The sequence below is a fragment of the Megalops cyprinoides genome, chromosome 18 (assembly GCF_013368585.1).
Source record: "Megalops cyprinoides isolate fMegCyp1 chromosome 18, fMegCyp1.pri, whole genome shotgun sequence".
Classification (NCBI taxonomy): Eukaryota; Metazoa; Chordata; class Actinopteri; order Elopiformes; family Megalopidae; genus Megalops; species Megalops cyprinoides.
Window position 1 is genome coordinate 10,287,802 of NC_050600.1, and position 27,561 is coordinate 10,315,362.

Sequence of the window (27,561 nt, forward strand, 5' to 3'; positions counted from 1 at the left end):
CAGTCTGGGCTGGATGGATTGCAGCTGGCAAGATACTCTCTGTGAGGAGAACTCCACTCTCGATATGGGCTTTGTACAGGTTCGCTTGGAACTGGGTACCATTTCTGATTCACTTAAACATTTCACTGTGCGTGTTTAGATTGGAAAACACCCAAAGGCAGGGAAACCATTTTAATGTAACTGAATTATGCCTTTTTTGCGATGAAGTGCTTATGCAACATTATACAGCACAATTGAATAGGCTGCCGTTAAATAGTTTATATTGACAGAGAATTCAGAGGGCTAAAGAAAATAAAAACTATCCTCGTTGGTCTTTCATGTAAATCCAATTTTCAGGAATGCATCTGGTGGTGTTTCCACTGCATACACTGAAAAAGGCTCTGAGTCTTTTTCATGATTGTCCTTTCAGCTTTGTGTGCTGGAAGGGAAACCATTTCTTGCGATGATTTTGGCATACTCTCCTCCTGAGCAGTACATGGTGCGTGTCAGCTTCGGATGTTCAAAGTCCACGTGAAACAGGCCGAATCGAACGCTGAACCCGTCAGACCATTCGAAATTATCCAGGAGGGACCAGGCGAAGTAGCCTCTGACATCAACTCCATCTTCATGGATTGCTGCACAAAAAAATGATGACACTTCATCTGTTAAAAACATAATGAGATCATAAATACAATCTCAATAGTTTATTTGTGAGATCCTTGCAGGATCTGACCAGCTATGATACCCAATCTTTCGAAATGAGAATCCGTATGACTTTCTCTGTGATTCTGCTACACCCTTGTAATTGGACTTCTATTAAGGTCTGGGTTTAAAAGCTCCTGTGGTCCTTTGATCCTTTTTGATTTCCCATGGAAATACTGTATTGGTAATTGCGTTCTCCCCAGCATGCAATACCTTTAGAGACCTCCAGGAGGGTGTCCCGGTAGAATCCACAGCGTTGGGAGTCTTCCAGGTCAACAGGTCCCACCTGTGAGAAGCCATTCTCTGTAATGTACACAGCAGGGTTGTTGCACGTGTCCTGTGCGAACACGAGAGTTCAGTTAACAGACTTCATCTGGTTCAATAAAATGCCTATCCATTAGGTAATCGCGGACTCTTGGGGGAAGAAAAGCTAAAACAAACTTGATACTATAGCGCCAGGAGTGCAGTTTTCAGACTGCAGCCAGTACATTTGCGCTGCATGAGCTGGCAAGCCTGTGCAACAGGAAATTGTGTGTTTTCAGACTCTGATAAAATAATCTATCAATGTTTTATTCGATGTGACAGCTATGAAAGACTGCACATCTGTTTTTGAGTGAGTAAAAAAAAAATTTTAAAAATCAATAACCGGTGACTTACTCAGTCATATATCATGTCTTACTTTTTTTTCTCCTTTTACCTTAATGTGCTTCAGCAACTTGCGCAAGCCGTCTGGAACCACAGCCAGCCAAGAGACCCCACACATGGGCCAGGACGGGTCCAGTACTCCCTCAGCGCCCTGGTCGCTCTTTAAACTCGGTGTCCCCGAGGGAGGGCTTGCGGGCCTCACTCTGCGGGACGTGTAATAGTTCAGAGCGAAAAAGTCGGCGGTGCCCAGAACGCTGGGCTCTCCTTCGGAGAATCCTGGCAGCCGGGAGGACAGAAAGCCCTGCGCTCGGCTCCTGGCGTCTATCCGGGACCTCATCACGGCTGGATAGTCTCCAGTCATGAAAACGGGGCTGGCGAACCAGCCGAACGTGAACGCCATGTATCTCTCCTTGGCAGCCGCGTCCTGGGGGCTGCCCGGGTCCAGCGGCTCCGCCCAGTCGCTGCTGAGCGCCAGCGACACTAATCCCCTCTGCTCCGGCCTGAAGAGGGCGTGGTAGCTGTGCCAGGCCTTGGCGTGCGCCCGCAGCATGTTGTGACCCACCAGATAGGCGGCCGCTCCCGGGTCCCTGAGCCCCGGGGCGTGGAGGCCGTCCTCGTGGCCCAGCTTGGCGCAGACAGCAGGCTCGTTCAGGGTGAGCCACAGTTTCACTCTGTCCCCAAAGGTCCCGAAGCAGAACACGGCGTAGCTGTTGAAGGCGTCCGCGATGTGCGCGGATGTCCACCCGCCCTGATCCTGCAGTGCTTGAGGCAGGTCAAAGTGATACAGCGTAACCATGGGCGTGACATTGCTGGCTAGCAAATCGTTTATCACTCTGTTATAGTAACTAACCCCTGCAGGACCAAAAAAAAAGGTCAGATGTTAAGTCTGTTTTTTTTCCAGTACTGTTTTTTCAGTATTGAAAAACAAAAAAGGATTGTCCCATCTAACATGAGAATCCTAAATAAATTTTGTGCGTATTTTGTGCTCCCTGTGTGCCAGAGATCCACCACTTTTACGAGAATTTCTGTGAGCAAGCTATGCTACAAACACCAGCTGCCATCCTGATATAGAGCAGCTATATTTAAACCAAAGGTGATACTACAATTAAGACACTATGAAAGGAATGTTAGACATGAGGAAGCAGAGGCTTGCAAGAATTAAAGAGGATGTGATCCTGTTATCCTGTTAGTCCCAGTTACGAAAGGACTGCTATCATGCCATTGTCACTCTTTTTGTGGTTAGAAATGTACTTCCTTTATTGCCCTGTCAGAATCATTGATCAATGAGCAGATGCAAATACATTTGTAAAAGATATTGTATCATTATGCCTCCCTTCTAAAGTGTTTTTCTGACTCTGGCAAAAGTAATCCAACTGTGCTGATTCGTCAAGGTAAGGTAAGATTCCTGTCATCATTGGAAAAAACTAGTTGCCAGACTAGGCTAGCATTCAAGCAAAACAACAAAGTAGCACTCAGTGAAATATTATAACTGTCTGATGATACCATAGAACAGTACAAAATCTGATTATGTTAACTGAATTTTTGAGTATTTAAGATTTTATGCCAGATACGACTTTATTTTTCAAAATGCCTTTAGCTATTTCGAACCTCCTGTATAATAATAATAATAATAATAATAATAAACCGTTGCCCTTACAGTGTACAGCACGGCTCTTCACCTCCGTTTAATTTTTGTTTTATTTCTTTGTACCACTACAACTTTCCCCTCTGAAGTCTGATGTACCTTTCTGGTTAATGTGTCCCGTTGTTCCATCAGGTAGCAGGCGAGACCAGGACAGTGAGAAACGGTAGTGTGTCAGTCCTAATTGCTTTATGCAGCGCAGGTCTTCCTCCCACAGCTCGTAGCTGTTACAGGCTACATCTCCGTTTTGATTCTCGTACACCCGGCCTTTTCCATGACAGAAAGTGTCCCAAATGCTTGGACCCTTGCCGTCTGCATTCCAGGCCCCTGAAAAGACAGATGGCTACACTGTCACAAGCAAACAAGCACAACTCTTGACTACGAATTCGCTCTGCTGCTAATTTTCAGCATCCACTTCCTCTTCGGAGATCACGATCTTTAGATAACTTTTATATTACAGATCAAAGCACAAATGCTTCCTTTATTATGACCTACCCTCTATTTGATAAGCTGCTGTCGCTGCTCCCCACGCAAAGTCACTCGGGAAAACGTTTTCCTTGATAGACATTTCATTGACGAAGTTTTATAGTTAGCTGATTCAAATGACAACGCAAGAAGTAGTTTAGTTTGTTTCTGTCCACGTAAGAAATGTTGTAAAACGTTTAAGCGTACATAAAAAGTATATTCAAAGAATATTCACACATGCGATGAGTTAAGACACATTTCACACATTCCCTCTTTTATCAACACTCGTTGTGTCAAAGCAGCCGCGTGAAATGAAATGCTTACGTCTCCTACGTAACGTAAGATGCGTCTGTGCGTACTCGGTACGCACGTTGACTACGCGTTTTAGAAGTGGCGTGTATTATCATGTGAAACACACTTCACTACTGGTAGGCGCCCGTATTTATTTAATTTAGTCAAACTTTAACATATATTCCATCAAAAAAAACTGCTTGACCATACTCTGATGTAGAATAACTTTTTGTTGACTAATTCCGAAATATAGGCTACCTTGATTTGCGAGATTAAAGAGTAATGACATAAGATCTCTATCAAATAATATTTCGGATGAAATACAATAAGATAAAGAGAGAAAAAATTAAGTGTTTCGTAACGTGTGCAATGAAGAGATAATATACACCACATTTAAACACAATGCTGTATTCAATGCCGTAACCTATTTGTAAAAGGAAATATGGGTATATAGAAAAAGTAAAACTGATTTGAAAATGAGTTGAAAGAAAGTTTACTCCCTCGCTGGCTGGACATTGAAACAAATACAAAATGAAATCAAATTTACTTTTTATGTAAAGCTGTGATGAAGAGTAAGAGTGAAGTGTAAGAGTAATGAACTGAATGACTGAGTAATAATAATAATAATAATAATAATAAATGAATATTCACCACATGTTTCTCAATAATGTGTATCTACTGATTAAGTTTCATAGTGATTCGGGCATAAGGTATTCCATTCTTTTCATCCAAAAGGAACCAAACGATGGATATTGCTAAAGTAAACATATTAAGCTGAATTGTCATAAGCTTGGGGGCACTGATTTTGCCATTCAGCTCATATGAATGAAAGAGAATGGGAGCTGATGTCTGAGTAAACTTAGAACACCCTGCACCAGTACAGTGTCCTCTTTTTTTGGCATACATCTCTATCTGTCCAAGCTTATATGTAAAGCATGCACATAAACTCAGTTATTATCCAGGAGGTAAAATTTTGGTTTAAGAATTCAAAATTGTTTCAGGAAGCTGTGCAACCCAAACAGCAGCGAATTTCACTGCAACCCACAGCAATCTTTGTCTTCCACAAGGGGATTTTTCTGAAATGATAACAGTGTGTATTGTTCAGCCATACAGTACTCTTGTCAGGCAGCTTGTCTTTGCTTCAGTGAACTTGAATTGCATTTTATCTGGCCTCAGGGCAGCGTTATTTGTGTTTATTTATTTATTTTTACTTTTTCTTGTTTGAAGTCTTCACACAGACGTAACCTGATGAGTGTGTCATTCCAATCACTTGATTGATCACTTGATGCCCACCCATACTCTCAGCTTCATTGACACATATGAATACACTCTATTCAACCTGCGTTTTGATTTCTCAGAAGGTACGACATAACACTGAAAATCTGTTTTCAAGGGCAGAACTTTTGTAAAATTACATAACCATTCTCAACGGTGTCATAGTTTCACAATAACACTGCCTTGTTTTTTACATATAAAATTGACTGTAGGATATGGGTACAGTAATTCACTATTACTGACAGCATGTCATAGACCTAATTGACATGCACTTCTTCATGTATTGATAACAGGGAAAAGAAGATGTCAGATGCCATATTTTTATAAACAGTGTAGCTCCCCAGTGGTGCAAATTATTAGTCAGCATTGGAAGCCAGCAACAAAATCATGTCCCCAATTTATATATGTATTTACTCGTGAAACACAGCATCTTTTTGAACGAGGAGTGCTCTGCCTGTTTACCATCAGCCTCCTTTCAACTACCGTCAAAGCTCTCAAAGAGCTTGAAAACAAATTAAGACTAATGGAAGTAAGAGCTACATGGCCCCAGGACAGAAGAGTCCCCTGTAACCCACATGAAGGCACTACGGGTTGATACAGTACTTTCTAATATGAAGCTGCTTAATTGACCTGATCATAACTGAGATGAAAAAGAATGACAGGCCCCAGGCACCGTGAACCTGAGATGGATTTTTCATCTTAGTCCTCTGAGATGGTTCTCGCATGAAGATGAGGCAGACTCGCGGTAAATGAAGTCTCGATTCTTGAGAATGCTGTCCACTCTGAGCACGTCTGAACTTGCTCACGTTATGAATAGGACTTTTGCAGTAGCAACCAAAGCACAGAAATATGAAGACCTTGAAAGTGTTACATACAGAAACACTTTGCTGCATGCTTGCAGAGGGGGATTCTGAATATGCATGGGAGATCCTGAGGCATTTGCATATACTTAACCCGGACCAGCAATGTGCCTCAAATGTGAGCAACGCTAATGCATTTGGAACATACAGCTCCGCCATGCCCCACAATTTGTACCACTTTCGTTGTGCCACTCTGTGACACTATATTTACATTCAGTGGTCACAAACAAATTCTGTCATATCTTGATTTTTTGTCAATTCAGTGAATACATTTACATCTCACATTGACAGGACAGTGAAGTAATCATGCATTTAAACGGGCAATGCTTCTACTGTTCTCATCTTTCTTCAAACAGTTAATTTTGATTTACAAATGTGATTGGGTTATACTTATGTAGACATGTAGACAAATCAGCAACTGGGCACAAAGCCAGACTGTGAGGCAGAGGGACCATCTTAAGAGAGCTTATCCTCTGTCAGGTTCAAACTTGGTTTAAGGACCCAGGAGCTGGGCCCATAGTCTCTGTCTTTCAGTCTGCATAGTCCTCTCCCTTTGAAGCTGAATCCATTAATGATTTATTTGACAGCCCACAAACAACAAAATGGGCTGTGTTTGACCACATCAGCAGCACCATATCCAAATTCTCAGGTTACACAGCTTAGCTTTTGCAAAGGACTGTATGCAACCAAACGGTATAGGGCCCTGCAGGGTGACAGGTAACCACCCAGATCTGAAATGTGTAAATAGGACACAAATGTTATGCATAAAGCCGACAAATTTCATCATGTGTGTGAATACTGTGATGAACTTGTCTGACTGGCTTTGAAAACAACAGTATTATTTCCAGCATTTGTCAGATGCCTGGTGCAGAAGTTGGTGACAGTGGACATGGTTGTTGGCATGGCTTTGTTTACCCACCTGTATGGAAGTTACTGCATTCTGGGTGGTGTTTAAGAGAGTCAAATGAGCAACTTTAATGAGCAGAGCTGAGAATGACTGAGTTTAATCCTGAGAGTAAGAAGAATTATTCTCTTATCACGGCTGCTATGACGGAGCATGAATGCACACACAAGGCAGGTTTTAAGATGTGTGGTTCAGGTACTGGACATCCACCATAGATGTTATATGGTCTGGTACAGCACACAGGTTCTGAAAATGAAGTATTCTCCTACTTTTGCATTGCATAACACAAACAGCAGGAGGGCCAAACTGTTTTGGCTTATTCATAGTTTTGCCGAGAAGAGGACAAGAGACATTAGAGAAACATTCAGACTACAGAGCAAACAGAATAACAATAATCTTTGATCATTGATACTTGTTATTCACACACTCAGGAAAAAACAGCTATCATGTTTCAAGCCAAATGACTAATTCAACATATTTAACTATGTGGGAATTTTAAGTAAGAGCACTTGGATTTCTCCAGAAATGTACTGACTCCAAAATGGTTCATTATTCACAAACCTCCCTGTGCTGACTCACCCTTTCCAGCACTTCCTTTTCAGGATGGTAACCGCTGGTCCCTTTTGAACCCCTTTTACCTCAGTGTTAGTCAGATAAGTTACATACAAACACTGCGATGAATCAGGTGAGGAGTGGTTATTTCACCCTGACTGTGTGTGTGTGTGTGTGTTTGTGTCTGTGTGTTGGGGGGCAGGGGTATCAGATATGCTTTTACTGTCAAATACCATTTCAGGCTTTTTTCTTACACTGGTGCTTTACACTGCTGGCCATTGTCTCATTTCTTGCACATGGATGATTTAACAAATTGTGGGAGATAGTAAAAAAAATATATACATTAAACATTAAATAAGCAAGCTATTAAATGAATTAAATAAGCAAGCTTTAGCCAATCGATTGAACCAATTAGCCAATCAATCAAGCTGCAGAATCCCCATTAACACAGAAGAAACAGATAAAACTGCTTAATTAATGTTATGCATTATAAAACTGACAAAGTGATAATCAGCACATATACCCCCTCCCATACCTCTGACTGATTAAATTTCTCAGATATATACAAACCCACACACAGTGAACACTCAGAATAATGCCCAGCTGACTCCTTCATGGGGGTTTTCAGCAAAGATACTATCTATCTGCACACAGAGCTTGGCTCTGTCTGAGATTACCAGTACCTGCAGTCAATCTTCACTGTTGTACAGCAGACTCTTTGCTTTCAGTGGGACTGAATGCTACATCTGAGTATCACAGCCAAACAGTAGCACCCGCTTCATGAATCATTTGTTTTACATACTGTTCAGATGTGCATTAGCTGTCACACTATTACTTTGCTATAGATTTAAGATGAGCCCCTGAGTTTATTTTCGATTCTGATGCTCAAATTTCATGATGGATTCAATATTGCATCTGCTGAAGATGATTTTACTGTTGTTGCTCTGAAAACTGTGCAGGATTCTCATAAACAGATGGATGTTGTCAGAAATAGAGATGGATGTTGTAAATGTCTATTCCATATTACTTTACCCTAGCCCAGTCACCTTTGCCAAATATTTGCTTGAAATGAATGGCGAGTGGTCAATGTGCTTTGCTTTGGCCCACGTTCAGAATTTCTCCAATCTTACGGTATAAGACCATATTTAGTGTATAAATATATCATTGATTACAATTTATCTCAGTCAAAGCACATTCAAAATTAAAACACTGACAACATAAAAACGCCTCATATATAAACGGATTATGCAGCATAAATAGGTAACTTTAACGGCAACGATGACAAATTTACCATACAGCACTTCAATCAACACAGATATGTGAATAAAAATCCGCGTCGACAGTAAATCGATTACAGTAGCATGTAAAACGTAACATGAAACTTTCATGGGGAGGCTGTGCTCAGAAAGGACAGACCTGTGATGACGTCAGGGGGTGGAATTTCAACATGGAGCCCGGGCAGGTCTGCGAGTGTGGAGTTCCCAATGGGTAGCTTGGGAGTAACTACAGAGTGAATCGAGCAGTCGCCAGCCCTGGAGAAAGCACAAAACCTCAATGTTTAATGTTGTTTGGAACTTTTTTGCTCATCAACTGTACGGTTTGGAGGACACACACACACAGCACCGTGCAAAACTTTAAAGGATTATTCTTGAAGCGAGGAAGAAGATGAGTTGTGTTTGTCGGGAAATATTGTTTGGTATCGTTTAAGATTTAGCAAGCAATGTGAAAACTTTAGGCGTAGTAAAATTATGCACCGGTGTGGTGAGAACTTGTTTTTCTTTTGCGTATACTTTGATACAGCGCCATAACGAGTGGATTGTGTTGTTTGATGAAAGAGATAAATGTGGCAATGAGAAAGTTTTCTGTCGACCAAAGCGTAATCAGATTTCCTGAAGTTACCGTCTCAGTCTGGGATGACTGCAGCTATCTCCGTGTGAACAAGAAACGGAGACCTCAACTTGGTTTCACCCGGTTGCCAGCAAAGAAAATCTGTAATTGTAGTTAAAAGTACGTGTTAAATTTTGTCACCACAATCGTGTCCGTATAGCCTAAGCGTGCATTTCATACTTTTACTACACTCGTATCACGCAGTGTGTGCTACGAGAGGAGATGCAATGGTAACAAACCCTAACCGTTTGGCAAACAAAGAGGATGTCGAGACGATCTGTCTGTTTGATTGACGCCGAACATATACAAGGAGATCCATGCAAAAATGGAAGAAGAAGGATACAGCGCAGAGGACGAGATGGTTGCAATATGACTGAAAACAGTAGCTAGCTAGCTATCTCCTTTTTCTGAGAGACGCTTGAGTTTTATGTGAGAAGGGCTGGCATAGACCACCAGGCCATTTTAAAACACCGCTGCTTGAATAATTTTAAGTGTATTTAACCATTGTGTTTGGATTTACTGTTTTATCCCTTTTGAACGCGCGGGTTTATTTGCGATTTCGTTTAGCGATGAAGATCAGCACGGCGGATGTTTTGGAAGTCGTTGCATTTCTGCTTTTTGCAAGCTTTGGTTTAACAACATCATCTGATTGTAAATCATATGATGAACGTTCAAAAAACGCTGGGAAAAGCTCCTCTCCTGCAGCAACGTTGGAGAGGAAAGTGGTCTGCAGCAATATGGACCTCGTTCAGGTGTTGCCTTCAGACTCGTTTCCCAACAGGACGGTGACCCTGTAAGTACAAACCCAGCAATGTTACGTTGTTCTGTTAAACTTGTGCTATAACCTTCTTTCGCTCACTTCATTTGGTGACAAAATGCTAACAAGATAAAGTCAAATAAAGCCAAACCACATGCAACTGTTCATTGCTATAGCTAAAATTACGAACAGGAGCACCACGGGGTTATTCACCTTGCTGGTCTAAACCAGCCGTTAAGATTGTGAATATGAATTTATTCGATAGCTTTACCAGTTTGACCTTTCACGCTACTTGCTCAAAGAAAACTTCCTTTGGCACAGTCGCAATGTTTTGGTCTCGTCACACATACTATTAAGTGACATGGACTGGATTCTAGGCTGGCTTGATTTCATAGACAAAATAAACTGTTTTTTTTTCGTGATTTATGGTTTGATCTTTTAGAGATGAAAGGTGTCACAGCTGTGTTAACTTTGGCATCCCTAATCAAGCGAAGGTATTGCTGAGTGAGCTGCTATCTATACAATGTCGCTAGTGCCCCAATTATACAGAAATGTACAACACAGATAATTGTCGTTTTATTGTCTTGTTTAAGTCTGTTTTATGTCTGCAGTAATCTAGCCATCCGTTGTTCCTGGTTTTCGTTGCTCTCATACACCTTTGTTATGAACACAGTCACCATACCCTTCCTCCCTACATTTTTTTCTGTGAAATGGGCAAAGGTCACTTTCACCTTGATAAACATTTTGCTGACATCACTTCCCTTTATTCTACATCAGGATACTTAAATTCTTAATGCATGCAACAGAGGCCACAGAGACCGTATCTTCAAACAACTATTCAGCATTGTGATAACGCTGATGCCATAAAATGAGACCAAATCACGACTTTTTAACGACCCGTTTCAGTCACAGTATATATTACAAGGTACCACTAATTGCATAGACGCCTTCAAAACTCTCATTCTTTACTAATGCGTACTTCGTAATGATTTTCATCCCCGTATAACTGCCACAGAAGAGATGAAGTGTATTCTGTTTGTGCAGCGCAACCGCAATTTGCATACCAGTCGACCACCAGAGCTGGATGCGCTGCATATTCATTTACCATGTCTGTGTGCTCGTGCAGCATGCTGCATGCCTAATTAAAAATGTTACTTTAAAATAGCAATGGCGGCTTTGTAGCGGAAATCCCGTGCAGCTTGTCCTCCCTGGCTAAAAATAAGAAATGATTACCTGCGTACAGTTTATGTAGGATGTTTCACATTTTTTAGTTTCATGAATATAACAGGAAGCTAATGTGAACTGGTATTGGATTTATGGTAGATATTTCACTGGGCTTGTGCTGTTTGGCCCGGTAAGTGTGAAGGAAGTTTAGCTGTGAAGATGAACAAAGAGGAAAAAAGATAAAAGAGGCAAATAGACCTCATGTGGGTGCTAGCTGCAGTTTAGGAGTTGGGAGTCTTTTAAATTTATATTTACGGCTTATTTGAATTCTCCATTTTATTGGGTCTGAGGGAACTCGTTTTTGGTTTGAAGAGGGAGTGCACCCACTATGTCTCTCTGACAGGTTGTTTACCATTATTTTTAAAATGGTCTGGGAGACCCTGAAATGACACATTTCCCTGAGTCTGGGCCAAATGTGGTCCACCCTTGAGTAGGGTTTATTGGCCTAGGTCTAAACTGAAAGGAGATCCTACTGTCATGGCTTTCAAAATTGTTTTGAGTTGTAAGAATTCAAGTAATAGATTTAAGTCCTTGTATGTCTTGGTTATAAAAACAGGTGCTGTCAGTAGTTTATTGACATGCATTTGAAGAGGCTTCACAAGACATTATTTGTCTGTAAATAAACATGAAGACGTACTGTGCTTGCTGTAGGATTCTGCAACCTGTGATAGTGATAGATTTAGTAGGTGATCTTTGAGATGGCGCCATTTTTGAGATGGCATGGCAATGTAGCATAGTGGTAAGGAGCAGGGCTTGCAAACGAAAGGTTGCTGGTTCAGCTGGGGCACTGCTGCTGTACCCTTGGGAAAGGTACTTAGCTTAGAATTGTCTGGATAACATAAAACATTGTAACTTATGCAAGTTGCTCTGGATAAGAGTGTCTGCTAAATGCCTATAATTAAATGTAATGTAATCTTTTATAGTCAAAACATTGCAGCAGTCTTGTCTCTTTACTTGAAGAATTACAGAAGCAGTTACTCTTCACAATGTTCTTATGTACTCAGTAGGACATCTTTACTTTACCAGTCTATACATACATCTATATTTGTGTATTTGTAAATACTTTCTCCTCTCTGTCATGAGCAGATTGAAGAATGATTGGAAGATTGAAAAAGGTTGAGAAATGGGCTTGCTAATTGTGTCCAGGCACGTTGGTGAAATGCGACACTCCTCTGGGAATCAGGAGCTGGGTGTTTGTTAATGGCCTGTAAAATCAGCAGCCCTCCCATTTTGCGATGGTTTTGGAGATTTTTACGACCTTGGCTGACCGTCCTGCGGAGGGGATGACGGCGGTCAGGGCTGTTTGACGGCTGAAGAGCTGGGCGAGCGCGATCCAAGGCAGGTTCCCTGCTGCCACGGTCAACCTCCCCTGACCCTGAAAATCAATCTCTTCCCCTGGCCGGACACTGTAAATCACCCTTTCTGTAGGCTCCAAGGTTACTTTTCCTGGCCGTGCTGTGTGCTGACAGTCACTTTAGGAAAATGGCATTTCCAAAGAACATCAGGCTTGATGTGGGTTTGTAAGGAGTGAGGGTAACAAGCTGGATAAAACACAGAATTTGATTGCCTTTGATGAATTGCAGATGTTTTTAAACCGAAATTAATATGGATATTTGCAAATCACTCTGGAAAAATACTCCCTAATGTTATATGTAATGTTATATTATCATCTTAAAATCACATTTTTTGATAAAAAAAAACAAAGGCTGTATTGTGCTGTACCAGCTATGTGAGTGTGCATGTTTTTTTCATGAAGCAGAGAGCAATTAGTCAGCTTGAGTCAGTCTGACTTGTAGATTGAAGTCTCAGAATGTGAATATTGATAAAACTAGACCTCACCTTGCCACTGCACATTACTAAACTCTTTGCTTAGTTTCACATTTGTCCCTCACTGCCAGTTACTCAGGGCAGTAGGTGACAGAAATGTTTATACTGCTTTTTGTTTGGGGTGAAATGGAGGGGGCTGGTGAGTGGTCCATTCTCTGAAACTCCTCACTCAGTGCACATTCCTAAGCCCCTTTCACACCGATGCTCTGGACCTGGGTCACGGCCTTCCTCTCGCCAGCCGGCGTAAAACAATTAGCCTGTGTAAAAGGCACCTATCAGGGTCATAGTCATGTTGACACTGACTTCATTGCTGTTTCCGTCAGCACATTGCCCTCTTTCATGTGCCGGGGGGATTGGTGCAACCTGGCTAGTTTGAACGCCAGTGTGAAGCTGTTTTGCCAGTGACTCTAGAGACCCAGGTGGAGACCTCACCCTGGCTAGTGAGCCAGCATGAATGGGGCAATAGAGCAGGCATTTCACATTGTGAATGAGCTGCTAATGAAAATGATACATTATAATAGCATATTACAATTACATAATACATTTCCAGTTATGGTTCAGGTTATGAGTACAGTGTTCCTTCAAAGCACTCCAGAATAGATCTGCATATCACAGGTATATAACTGAATATAGTAATATAAAATGTTTAGTCCCGCTTCAGTTATACATCACCGGGTACACAAAGACCCTGGATTTGCAGCAAAAAATTGTCAGTTAGCATGTTTACCATATCAGAGTAATTTCTAAGATCAAATCTGGGTCGTTAGCATTTTTACAATTTTACCATGACATATTTATAAAAGGTTTCCCCCCAGACCACAACAGGCTGAGCTGACTATAAACAATTAGACGGGTGGCTTGGGAAATCTTCCTGGTCTTCATGTCTGTTGGTCCTGAATGGAGATAGTCAGGAGCCATACCCATTAGTGGATTATGAGATTTGAGCGTTCAACATTCCAGGTAAATATGACAGTTACAGCCTGTGAGATGTTTTCAGATGCATCTGCAAACAAGTGTTCTTAAACCTTTTTTTGTTTACCCTGACCATAAAGACGAGAGTTGAAAAGGTACCATACTGGCTACTACAGGGTTTGTGGATTTAGTTCTCGCTGTGCACACGTTGCTGGGCCTATGTGCCCTGGCATGTCTTGCACTGTAAACAGTTGTAATTGATCCCCAAGAATCAGCAGTCCTGCCTGTGTGGAGACTATGTTGTTGATGTGTTGAGGACTTTAGGTCAAAGAATGATCATGATCATAGTGGATATTATAGTTAAGGTAATGTGTAACCACATTATCCTTAACTTGAAGAAGATCATATGCAGTGTCTAGTAAGTCTTATTGTCAATATAAGGCAAAAAGGTAATGTAGGATGCAGTATGAGCCTTTTCAATTTGACATCTACAACACAATGTATTGTGTGGGGAGGGTTACTGGCTTTAAGAAGACCTTAGGGAGTACACCAAAAGTTTACAGGACTCTGTTCAGTTACTATAAAATGAATAAAATCAGAATACCCATTACAAGACAAAATTTGTCATTACATTAAACAACAGTGACACATAATAATGATAAAAACTTAAATGTCCCAAAGGTTCGATTGCCTAACACATTCCTCAGTGTGTTTATGTGTTTGACTCTGCCAACACAAACCTGCTTAAAAACCGACCAGCCTTTGGATGGCGCTGACTGTGGTCTGTGTGGGGGCCAGGGTTATGACCACGCTCACATTTCTTCCAGGGACAGGAGTGTTAACGGGATCTGTTCCCAGCTACACCTGGGTAGCCTTCCTCCGTGCAGCACACCTGGCTCCCACCACTGGGAGAGCGGGATTGATGTCGGGGAGAGATTTCCTACTGACTCAGGAGGGCTAGTTAAACTTGATTATACAGCCGAGTGCTGTAAACGGTCACGGTTCAGAGCAACACGGAGCCAGGGGGACCTTCAGGAGCGACAGCAGGCCGAACACTTGAGCTGCACACAGTGGGCCTGAACCAGGCCTCTTTCCCTTTGGATAAACACTGAGTTTTGTCCTCATAAACGTTGTATCAGCGCAAAATAAAGCGGAGCTGTAAATCTCATGCCTGTTGAAGTGGACTGAAAATATCTGGACACAAGTATGTTTGATTTGATTAAGCGTCTGACTGCAGCAGAAGCAAAAAGGTACACAGTGCCTCCTTTGAAGTGTTTGTTTCAGTAGTACCTAGGAGCATGCTGTCATGCATGTCCACTGGATTCACAGTGTTGCTGTACCTTTCTAGCTGAGCGCTCAAGCATGGAAAATTCCAGAGAAGGTTTGTTTTCCTTGTTTTACTGTTGTGCGGGTTTTCCTTAGGGAAAAAAAAAAACCTAGAGGTTGGGTCACGACAGAAGGGAAAAGAGTTGTTCTATGACTGGAACCTTTCAGTGCTGCGGTAGATTGAGGTTATCATAACTCTTAAATGGACTAGACTGGCATCAGTCCGCTGCATGTAAGGTTGGTGAATTTCATATAGGCTACAATGGTGACACATTCTTTGCATCCTGCTTACGTAACACACCTGATATGTGAAACTTTAACATTTGTGGTGGGTAAGTCCGGTAAAGGAAACCACGGTGCATTTTGCTAAAGGGGCTTGACTTACTGGAATCAAAGTAGGCTATTTAGAGGCCTATGATTTGAGGGCAACTACGGAGCATTGTTAATTCTTAGTGGTAAGAGTACTGTATACAAAGTCTCCCATAACAACACAGTTACTCCTGTGCAAAACATGGGCTTTTGCAAGAGCACAATGCCACCAGCTCTCAACCAGAAACTGGCAGACAGTCCTCCATGGTTCATCGAAGCAGTCATTAAGGCCAAAGACGGGCCAACATGCTATTATGGCGCACTGTTGAAGATCATGACTCTTGTTAGCATCTGGTTGTGGTTTGACCTAGGCGGACAAGATGTTGCTACCGGAGATTGCGCTAGGTTATGGGCTAAAGGAGACATTATGTGGGGAGTTGAGGGGAATCGGTGAATCTAAGCAGTGTTTTCCAGTGACAATGAGGTTGTGTTAGTCCCATGGTCACAAATTTCTGAGGCAAATATTGGGTAGCGCATTCAACACTGTATACACATGGGTATGCATATAAATGCAGAGCTGTGGCAATTGTGGCTGTTTGTTCAAAACATTGTGGCTGAGTTTGTAAGGAGCCCTGATGTAAGTGAGTGATTTTTCACTTTTTTGTTCCTTGGAAATTCATGGAATCAGCAGTACATGGCATTAAAAGGCTAACTGTAATTTTAACTTTAACTCTAACTGTAACTGTGATTTTATTTTCATAGCATATTACAAAATGCAAAATTCTCACTTTATTAGTATTAAGAGATTATTGCCACCCAGAGCCGTATTGGATATAGTGAGGAAAAGGGAGGGGAAGGTGGGGCGGTATTATCGCAGTTAAACTGACTGACGGCATTTGTGCTGTTGCTATAGAGGATAAATGCACACCTCTGTGCTTGGACCTGAAGGAAACGCCCCTTACTTCTACATGCGAGTCCAGACGCATTCCTTCCGGACATACTGTCCTGGGGTTTTATGGAGCGGCTTGCTGGAGACGACTGTAATTTCACCCATTTGGCTGAGCTGGGCAGAGCTGACGTCTTTTGTTTCAGCACAGGAATCCTGTCTGCACCAGCATTCATCCGGGGGAACTGCGGGGCACTGCAGACCATTTTTACGAGCTAACAACCACCACAAACACGTTGTCTCTCTCTTTATCAGTCTGAAATCCTCCTTTGTTTTTTTTTTTTTTTCTGCAGGGCTAAAAATGTTGATTAGAAACCATTGTTTCTGGGCTGCCTTTGGTCAGGCTGTGGAAGTGTCAGGCCTGTGCAGTCCACCAATATATTACTTCCTTGTTAAAAACCTGTGGCCTGTCATTTCTCAGGTTGAACATAAGGACCATACTGGGTATTGTATTATTGTGCTTCTCTGTGGTCCAGGAAGCTTAAAATGGAAGGTATGTGTAACTCCATCCTCTCATTACATTTCAGTTACTTGTGCTGAGCCTAAAACACAAGAGTATATTGGTCCACAGTCTTATTTTGTGTTGAATTTTGAAGGCCAGGTAACAATTGTCTTATAATTTGCATCATTGGGTTACGTAGTGCATTATATTCAGTTAAATCTTCTTAGTACGTTTATGTGTATGCACGGGCTATTGCTGCATAATGCATCAGGACTTGTTAGTATTCAAACCCTGGGCACGTTTAAAATGTTTTGTAATCTGTCGTCCTGAACATGCAGTCAGCTGCCCAGGTGCTGTCTGCGTTTGAGTGTTCACAGCGCAGGCCCGGAATGCCCTGTCATACATGAAAGGCTTTGTGGGTGGGCGGCTCCTTTTCCCCATTTCCTGTCTGTATTATCACTAGAGTCATGATGCCTTCACATTTCATACAAATTTAACGGATATGATGATTTTTTTTTGTTGTATTATGGCCACGGTAATAAGAGATATAGTAATATGTTGAAGTTAGATGGTCCTCAGTTCAACAAACGGGCCCTTACTGTACTTCTGTAAAGAATGCATAACATAGTGACAGCATTGAGTACATTTCAATTCTGGGTTACACTATTCCCATTGCCAAGGCTGAGTCTTCTACCTTTAAGTTATTGCTAAAGTAAGAACTTTTTTTTGCTATGAAGTGACAGTATACACAGTACGTCTATTTTGAGAAAATGTCTGGTTTCCTGGAAGGGAGGTGTTTGTAGACTTACCTCAGGAGCGAGAAGGACGACTATCTGATCTTAAACATGCCAGGACACATGGCTGTTTACAGAGTGCGGCATGCTGGATGTTCTCTCTCTTCAGCTGTGTCAAAGTTGCGGAAGAGATCTTCGCTTTAGCCTTCGGTGGGGCATTCCTTCGTCCACCACCGTCTCCTGGACCAAAGGCTCAAATTCTGCAGCAAGAAACTGTAGTTTTCCTACGTAGCTCTTCAGTAGAATCACCCGGGGAACAAATCGGAAGAGAACCCAAACACTCCTGTCTTGTTTGTTAGATGGTGGCTTTTATTCTGTGAATTGTTTGCAGTCATTCAGTGAGAGTAGTGTCACTGTCTGTGGCGGCTCCTTCAGCTGGACTGGAGACGAGGCAGCCAGACTGTAGGGGAAGATGAAGGTGGCCTATATCCCAACTTTGCATCGTTAGGGTTACAGTGTCCACTGTGCATATCAGAGTAATATTCTGTCGTCCTCATTTCTCACAGTTAAACCGAGAGGAATTCAACACAGTTTTTTCACTGAGCTACAGAAAATAAAGGAGTAAAATAAAGGAGGACATTCTTGTACAAATGCCTCTTGTGTGTGAATGTCAAATACAATTGCATGGTTGAAAGTGGCGTATCCAAAAATACAGGGTAAACCCACACTCATGTATCCAAACATGAAAGAAAGTGGCCTTGTGAATGAGCGCTGTTCATAAGTAATCTTACACTGCCAGTCACATCAAATGTCCATTCAGCTCGTGCATTTGTAAAACCCCTAGCTTAAGTTTCTCTGAACCTTGCATGTGGTTCCAGCTCGTATACAGAAGTGCCCAGGCAGTGGTGTGGGGCTGTTATGGGTTTGACAGCAGGAGGCTGTAACAGTGTGTGAGTGGCTCTGCTAGAGAGGAGCATGATGCAGGCCCTTTGTGGTTTGTGCCACTCTGGGGTCATACTCCAGTCATGGGAGAGAGCTCTCAGCTTATGACTCAGAAGGAGCCCCTTACAAAGATTTATTTTGACAGCCAGAAAGTCACAAGGCCGCCTGAGCATATTTATCCAGCCAGTCTTTTCAAATTTCCCTCAATTTGGTCTCTGCTCATTTTGTTTTTCCAAACTTAAGTCTTGCATAAATGTGTATGCAGTGTAAACATAGTCGTAACAATCTCTGTGAAAGACGGGTAGATGTTTTGTGTCAGTATTCGCAGCTATAATTAGAACAGGGTGTTTCCTAAGGTCATGGAACTCCTAAGAGACTGTGATAGCCAGCCTTTCAGTTCTTTTTTTTCTCTCCTGCTTGTACTCTTACTTTCTTGGGCTTCTAAGCCTAGTTGCTTTTCTGTTTTAAGCACGTTCTGTTATGACAGCAGCTCATGCATTCTCTCACGTCGTTCACAGAATGCGTTACCCCCATGGTCGCATATAATTATGCCGTCAGGTAGGAATCCAGGCCAGACAGGTAGTTTCACAATGCAAATCATAGTTGCTGAAGTATACTCTTGAGTAAGAGGCCTCATGGTTCCTGTTGATTTAATCTTATTTTCGTTGTGATCGGTCTGCAATGCTTTGCTCTCTTTCTGTGCTAAGCATAGATTTCAGGGCTTTCATAGCGCATCTTATGGTAATATAAACGCTGATCTTGGAGCCGAGGAGAAAGGTGTCTTTCTGATCTGACTGCCCCTGGAACAGACTTGTTTTCTGCAGTTCATAATCACAGCAATCTGAGGGAAGATGTCAATCCTGCTTGTGTTACCCATCACTTCCCTAAAAGCCAAAAAATGTCAACCACAAGTCATTTTGGTCTCGCCCTAAGACGAGCTGACATCCCAGTTTAATTACTAGGCCTCTGGGAATGGTCTTTCCTGTGTGTTTATGAATAGAGGAATAGAGCTATGGGAAAACAAATGTAGACATGTGAGACATCACAGCCAGCAGGCCGAATTTCACTGAAGCGCTTGCAGTAAAAATCTGTGCTTGGTAAGAATCTCTGCTATGTGGTCTGGATTGGTTCAGGTGAAATCAGACTCTCACTGTGAGGAAACAGTTTATTTTACATTTAGCAGCCTCTACTGGGGTGTTATAATGGGGCAGCTGTGTGTGGGAATGTATTTGAAAAGAAAAGCCGTCTCAGAGCGGGTGGCGCTCTGATGTTGGACCCCGAGTTCCAGCCAAGCCCGTGTGCACCCCCAGGGGAAGGAGAGACCGCATCCTGGTGCTAAGTTTTATTAGCGCTGCGTTCACGTTTTAGGTTGTCCATAGCCCTTTCTCCCACACAGTTTTTCTTTTCTTTACTGTGCGGTTTGCTGACACGTGATTATGAACATAATTGCCCATGGTGATTATCTGCATTCCAGTCACACATCATATGTGGCCGTTTCATTTTCATTTGCAGTTAATATGGAAATTCCTGCTGCTGTATGAACTGGCTGTGTTTTTTTCCCGTTACGATGGAAAACTTGGCTGCCTATTCTCTTAAGATGAAAATACGAACGATTTTACTGCTGCTTGTTAATTTCTGAGGGCAGATGTGGGAGCTGCTGATGGATGATAGCAAGAGTTTATTTGACACCTTTCACAAGCACATTGAGTAAGATTGGCCTGTGTTACAACCCGTTTTGCCAGTGATCACAAGTGCCATACAGTCTTCAAGAGCTGAAACGGGGTGACCCAGGTTTCAGGAAGATGTGTACAGTAAAATTTAGGGTTATGGTTAATGTAAAGTGGGTTCATCTGTTATTTTGAGCATTGCCTTATTTTATTCATTGTGAATATTAGTATTTTTGTTTAACCAGTGAGGTTGAAAGTACAGGTTGTTGGATAACCCTTTTCATTTTAAGAGTTAATTCTGGGGGGTACATACGAATGTGTTGGAACATGCAAGAGATTGTGCCCAGAGACAAGATTACACCGGAACTAGACAATTTTACCTCTTCAGACGCTTATGCTGCAATACTCCGCTCATTTTAGTTTAATCAGAGTATCAAAGACTTCAAAACTATGACTGTCAGAGTGATCAAGCATATAATCTTGCTTCAAACAACTTCATATGGTATGTAAAACCATGAAAACAAGTGCTAAATTAGTCATAGCATTGGCTCTGATTATCATACCTCAAGCCAGCACTGACTTCAAAGTGAACCGGGCTTGGATTTTATCTTTTTATGGAAAGTATGCATCGTATCGCTTTTGAGCTACCTAATTGAACTATATATACGCTGTAGAGTTTTGGATGTAGAATTCAGCTTTACAAAAGAGAGGAAAGTCTTGTTGCAGAGGAATGTCTTGGTTATGAATGAAAACAAGCATTAGCACAGCAAAGGCTGTAGTTACCAGATTTTTGGTCTTTCTGGCACCAGAGATAGTCTGCAAGCTGCACTGAGTGATACCTTGATGGGTAAAATATGTGAACCTGACAAAGAAAGGACAAAGGCTTGTTCTCTGTGAACTGAAGCAAAAACTCATTAATGTAGACATTTCAAATGTAACATCTCCTGCTTATTTCCTGTGAAAACAGCACATTGTTTTTAAGGAGGCTGGTCATCAAAAGCTGTGGTGGATTTTACGTGATTCAGTAGCATGATTATGTTGTTGTGATACACATTGTTAAATATGACATGAGCTGACTGTCCAATAGATAGATAACTTGACAGACAATTGATAATCGAATAGATAAAGTATTTTGAAAAAGTTTTTTTTTTTTTTTTTTTTTTTTTTTGCTTTGGAAACCTCTAATTTTTGTCATTTTTTCCCCCCACAGGATTTTAAGCAATAATAAAATTCAAGAACTGAAGAATGGCTCCTTTCTTGGTCTGTCTGCACTGGAAAGACTGTGAGTATTTTAGTTTTCCTACAACAAGCTACCATGGTCCATGGTACCAAGTTCATGTAAAAGGGGGTGGGGTGCTGTGCAGAGGGTTAATTATAGCCACTGCTTCAGGGGATGGCTATTGTCCAATTCAGTGTCGAGAAATCTCTGTATAATACCCATCATGCCCCACTGAGCAATAACGACCCTTGATTCACTTACAGGATCAACTGAGGTGAGTGCTGGGACTTGATTGTCTCCATTCCTGTAATGTAGGAGCACATGCCCAGATAAATGTGTTGTGTATGTGCTGTGAAGTTTTTTTTTTTTTTTTTTAACCAGTATACGCTCAGTATTGGTCAGTGTAGATTTCTTTGGGGGAGATCAATATACGCAGGTGTCTCTCATTTAGTTCAATGTCAAGGTTGTGTTTTAGCCTTGGATAAGGGCAGAAGAACCACTGGCTGACAAAAATGGCTCCTTTCTAAAGAGTGTTCCCCTTCAAGCTTCTCCCATGGGGAAAAGGGAGTGTTTGGGTTTCATGGCAGTTATTGTGTGAGATCATTTTAAAACCTTTTTGTGTTGTATTTGCATCCTAAAAATACAGTCCTGTTTATTTAGATATTTGAATTTTTATTTGGACTGTATTAAGTACTGTTTAGGTACTTTTTAAAAGGTTTTAAAAGGTTTTATTGTGTATGTTCTATATGGCTAACTAAGGTTAGAAATATGAGTTTGGATCTGTGAGGATTATTCAAACAATGACCAATTTTTTAAAAAGAGAGAGAAGAATTGGAGGTGGTGCAACATTTGCTTTATCTCAATCCATTGCCAGGAGAGAGTGCAATAGAGTGCTTTATGCAGCAGATTTTGACATGATGTGTGTAGGAGGGTTTATGCGATCAACCTGAAAGGAGTTATTGTTTCTGTGAAAAAGTGATGAGTCTGGCTGTGGAGTTTGAAATTTATTGCTGATGTTTCCCCAGAGAATTAAAGGAAATACTTTTGGCATGTGCTTGTGGATTTTCTTGATTTATTGTGCTGAAATTGCTTCATGCAGATAAAATAACCAGAGCATTAATGGGCTGCTTTTACGGAGACTTAGAATAACACATGATGGCATTAATGTGGAATTTTAAGGACATATTTTCCATGTAATTACTCCAGGTCTTGCTTAAAATGGTGTGCCAGTCCAATAGATTGGAGCTCATATGAGGTTTTTGTGGGTAATTTGGTCATAATTGGCCATCAGTTATTGGTTTTGAAACCACAGTAGGGTGGAGTTTGACTGGATGAAGATATGCTTGTAACCTTACTGCACTGTAATCTGAATAGCTAATGCTTATATTATAATACATTATATTCCTTATAATACTACACATCATCCCATTTTATTAAGCACCAGTCATACCTGCCAGCCCATCCTGTCTGCTCCAGGCTCATTTTACCACTCATAAAAGGAGGTCTGCTGATGGGAGGCTGCTTTTTTTTACTGCGTCTGTTTTAGTCTCATCCATAATGTTAAGTCCTGATGTTCAGCAAGCAGGGCATGATGTATGACCATGCCTCCACAAATAAAGCAGTCAGGACTTCAGCTCAAGTGCCCTTCATCAAGACTAAGGCAATTAAAAGGATATCTGACTCTTTCAAGAATGACCACAGCTGGAAAGCAGCCAATTACCTGCCCTGGTGTTGTGCTCTGTGCCAAATCTCAAGCAACTCTTGTCACTGAAAGACTATATGAATGTGTATCAACAGGTCTGTCAGGCTGGAATGCTCAGGCACATTTCTGTAACTGATTGAAGGTCTGTTTATTGGTCCCCCTGGATTTTGGGGGATATTTATCAGGTAATGGGGGGAAAAAATAGGATGTTGCAAATTTTTATTTTGGTTTAGTTTCTTGTTTATGGAGTTACGCTTGATAAGAGGTCTATTGAGATATTGTGCATGGATTGGGAGAATTGTAAGAAACTCCTCCTTTTAAAGTAGACGTTGAACACATCAGCGGCAGAGTCTAGGGAGTAGAAGATGATAAGCCTTTATAGCCCCTGAAAGTGTAAACAGCTTTGATCCTCCCACTGTGGAGAACCCATAGGCATTCCGCTGCTTCTCTACAGTGAATCAATTTGGCTCATTTCATTCTTTTCCCCATATGTACCCAACGGCACATTTACCTCAGAAAAGAGCTCCCTTTGTGCTTGCAGGGGCCGAGTGCGCCCGCGCGGGCTTTGTCATTGTAATGAGCCTAGCTGGGGCCAGAGGTGTTGGCAGGGTGATTTTCCTCAGAAGCGCGTCGCTTCGCCGTTCCGCGCGCTCGAGTGTTCTCTCTCTCTCTGCCGAAGACGCCTGTAAAAGGGCTCTCCGTCAGCCCACGTCAGGAGCGCTTCAGGAGCGACACGCAGAAGGGGCGTCGTGACTGGCAACCAGGCAAAATCAATTGCAGCACCCCACCACCACCATGAAATTGCACCACAACTGGAGAAAAGGGGCTGGTTTTGTTATGCTGGACTAGAGCCCCCCCCCCCCCCCCCCCCACCCTTTGGGTAGATAGAGCCCAGGGTTTATACTGTGGCGTTGCTCAGAAATATGAATGTGATCCAGAATGCACGATTAGTTAAAGCCTTACCATTAAAGCACATTGCGTTTAATGCAGACAATGGAGAGTCAATTGAATGGATGGGCCTGAAAAAGTGCTTTGGTTTGGAAAGTGTTGATTGAAAAGTGCTTCTCTCTGCTTGTTTCAGCAATTATAGTATAGATGTATTGCTTCAGTAAACTGGAAGAACATGTGTCCATAATAGATAAAAATATCTTTTTCAGTGGTTGAGCTTTTTTTTAGAATTAAAAAGCAAAGCTAGTACAACCATGCATCTTTCCATTTGTGAACAAAGCAAAACTAAATGTAAAACTTGATCATTTCATTCTTTTTTCCGCTGTTTAAATCCTGAATACATTCTGCATAGCAGTTAAGAAGCTGCTGTTGTGACTAGCATAATATTACTAGAGGAAAGAGACTTGTGAACTTGTACCAGGGAAACATCTGTGATTCAGGAGTTTCCTTTCCAGAAACAAGCCATTAAAACGTCACTAGTTTTAGCTCCCTGCAAAATGTCTTATCACTCTCCCCCTGAAAGCATGTTTAATGGGAAAGAGATTTGATCTTCCTCGTCCAAGGCGCATGGCCATTTCACCGCCATAAGTCATCCAGATCTGATTATTTGAATCATCTGGTCATCATATTTTTGTGTAAGGTTATGTCAGAAAAAAAATTACATTTTAATGAAAAGAAAAGTTGAATGACTTCTTTCAAGTGGATTGTCTCTTGAACTTGAACTTTTTTACCAAAGCAATATAGCTATAATGGCAATGAGTGCAATGTAGTAACCTCATCAGTTCATCGGTAGTTTATAGCAGGTGAACATCTCTTCCATTTTCCATGTTTGTGCATTATACTTTTAAAAGATAAAAGACCTAGGGCACTGCAACTGGAAGCATGTGTGATTTTGTTACCGCATAAAGTGCTCAACACAAAATTAATTCAGACTTTATTTCTTAGTAATCTCCATTTATTGTGACACGTAACCTTTACATGTGCGCAACCTTTGAATTTATGTGGGCAGAGTGCTTTTGAAAGTTTGTCAGTCCCATTGCAGGCTACAGTGTTAATATTTCCCAGGGAAAATGCATGTATTTAAAGTTACCAATTACGTCTGTGTAATTCTGCACACTGCAAATTGTCTGAATGTGTTGTGGCATTGCCAGAATGCGTTGTGGTAGTCAGCTTTGGCAGAGCTCATATATAACAACAAATAAAACAGTCTGCTCATGGAGGGGTGCCCTCCTGAAGTCAGAAACAAACACTTTATTTGGATGTTTTCAAACACAATAAACACCACATGTGGGAATATTGCCTTAGTTTAAAAAAATATATATATACTATTAGTTTTTAGTAAATACATGCCAACATACATTCTTCTTTATGAAATTCCTTCGTGGTGAAATTCATCACATGGAGAGGACAGCAAAGAAGCAATTAATAAAACGGTTAACAAATTGCATTCCACTCAGACAACTGCAAAACAAGCCCTGGGTCCTAGGTACCTGTCAATGCCAGTGAGATGTTAGGCTGTGGATTGCATCACTGGTTGAGTTTATGCTTGGCAGCTGGCTTACATTAACCTTCCCAGTGAATTAGTCTGCCAGGGAACAGCGTAGATTGTGCTTCCCCAGTGTAGAAAGCACGTTCTGCATCACAAATTGCATTTGTGAGTGCTGAATATAGTGCATGAAGGAAGGGTTGCTGTGAAGGAATCAAGCAGATGATGAATCTGAGACCAAAAGAACTGAGGTAATGGTGGATTTCAGATGGACTGACCAAAATCAGAGTGTTAGCCATAATGGCTAACATTGTGCCTGATTTGTGTGTACATGTGTGTGCATGTGCATGCAAGGGCCTGTGTTGTGCATGGTGATTCTATTGGTGGATCTCACAGTACCCCAGAGGTCGGCTGGGTTTGTGCCTCATGTCTCAGGCCTGTCTTTAGGACACGCTTACAGGGAGCGGCTTCACGGGAAATATCAAAAGCCCCAGCATGGTGATAGATGTTTATAATATAGCCCAGGTGTAATTGCCCCGTGAGACAGCCTCCCAGCATCGAAGGGCAGTCCAGATCTCACTACAGGCTTTTGCATAGCGCTCATGAGCCGTGACCATTCTGAGAGCTTGCTGCTGAGTGACACACAGACCCCCGTGGAGGATGAGGACGCTGATGGGCGCAGGTGTCAGTGACCGCAGCCTTTGAACCGTGCAGCAAGCTTTTGGGACCGGTCCAACTGGGACAAGCTCCCAGTCTCTGTCAGCAACCAGGCTGCAGATCACTCATAGGTTCTGTACTTCATGGACATCTACAAATCCTACTTATAATGATCATAATATGGCAGCATTTTAGAATAGATATCATACACAATGTGTACTCACATAAGTCGTAATAAAGTACTGTGACAGTGTAATTGCTTTGGCTTTTTTCTGTATGACTGCAAGTTAGCAATTGATAACCTTATAACAATTAATGTTTTCAAGGAGAGGTATCTTTAGTGTTGTTTAGCAGTAGGGCTATGAGTAGGTTCGAGTTCACAAGCTAATTATATAACATAATCTAATTACATCAAGTCCAAGTTTCTGTTCCAACTGTGTCAGTATGTGTTTTCAGAGGATACTTGGTGCTTGCAGTGGAACTGGAATGAAAGTATTTCACAAATTATGTACAATTATGTTGGACCAAGAGTTTTTGTTCTTCATTGCTGTTGTAGACCGTCTTAATCTTGAGTTACAGTATTTGTTTTGCCTTGCAGCGACATTCGGAACAACTCTATCAGTCACATCGAGCCTGGAGCTTTTCTTGGACTGCAGGCCCTCAAAAGACTGTAAGTACCTCTGGTTACTGCTTGTTCCGATGAAAAAACTCACACTTTTCCATCCAACACACACTGAGTCTTCAAAAATTCAAATCGGTCTGTTTTGGATTAGGCACCATAAAGCCACCACTTATTTCGCTATCCTCAATTCTCTCTCCAGTGTTTCCCCTAACATTTTTTTCTTCTTCTGGTGGTCATATTTCTCTGCATTTTTGTCTCATGCTTGGGATCTTATTTCTGATAGATAACTTCATGTTTGAGGTGACATACTTTTGTATTTTTAATCAGTAATCTATCAAATTTCTTTATACTTCATTTTTAGATGAATGATCAACTGTTTTGTGGCTGCTGTTCTCACTGAAGAGTGGTTCTTAATGAATTTCTTAGGTTTCCCTCAGTTTCTGTGTAGTTTTGAATGTCCTGCAGAACTCTTGCTCTAGTTCAACGCCAGCCACTGCATTTGTGTCATCTGTAAAAGCAGCAACTTTTCTGAATAAGCCAAACCTGCATCATTATAGTAAGTCAGCGGACACAGCCATACAGCCAAATCTGCAGTAATTACCATGCGGTTTGAGGTGGAAAATACGCATGTCAATACCA

At 41.6% G+C, this 27,561-nt stretch overlaps 2 protein-coding genes across 2 annotated transcripts in view; one reads left to right on the forward strand and one right to left on the reverse strand.

The window, feature by feature from the left end:
• Positions 1-405: 405 nt before the first annotated feature.
• gba3 (glucosidase, beta, acid 3) lies at positions 406-3,698 on the reverse strand. The gene is made up of 5 exons (XM_036551825.1): positions 3,464-3,698; positions 3,071-3,295; positions 1,379-2,178; positions 895-1,018; positions 406-614 (listed from the first exon to the last, which is right to left on the reverse strand). Exons 1-5 carry the CDS (start codon positions 3,534-3,536, stop codon positions 406-408), a joined length of 1,431 nt encoding a protein of 476 aa, XP_036407718.1. The 5' UTR covers positions 3,537-3,698.
• A 5,249-nt stretch (positions 3,699-8,947) lies between these two features.
• Positions 8,948-27,561, forward strand: part of adgra3 (adhesion G protein-coupled receptor A3) — a 37,488-nt gene continuing 18,874 nt past the window's right edge. The window contains exons 1-3 of the mRNA XM_036551772.1: positions 8,948-9,995; positions 21,499-21,570; positions 26,899-26,970. Coding sequence (XP_036407665.1) covers positions 9,772-9,995; positions 21,499-21,570; positions 26,899-26,970 — 368 coding nt within the window. The 5' untranslated portion in view covers positions 8,948-9,771. The remainder of the gene's footprint in view (positions 9,996-21,498; positions 21,571-26,898; positions 26,971-27,561) is intronic.

Coding starts and splice junctions, on each gene's coding strand:
- gba3 (XM_036551825.1), bottom strand. CDS start 3,536: ATGTCTATCAAGGAAAACGTTTTCCCGAGTGACTTTGCGTGGGGAGCA. Junction 3,296..3,463: donor AGCAGCTTATCAAATAGAGG/GTAGGTCATAAT, acceptor CTGTCTTTTCAG/GGGCCTGGAATGCAGACGGC. Junction 2,179..3,070: donor GGGACACATTAACCAGAAAG/GTACATCAGACT, acceptor TTGGTCCTGCAG/GGGTTAGTTACTATAACAGA.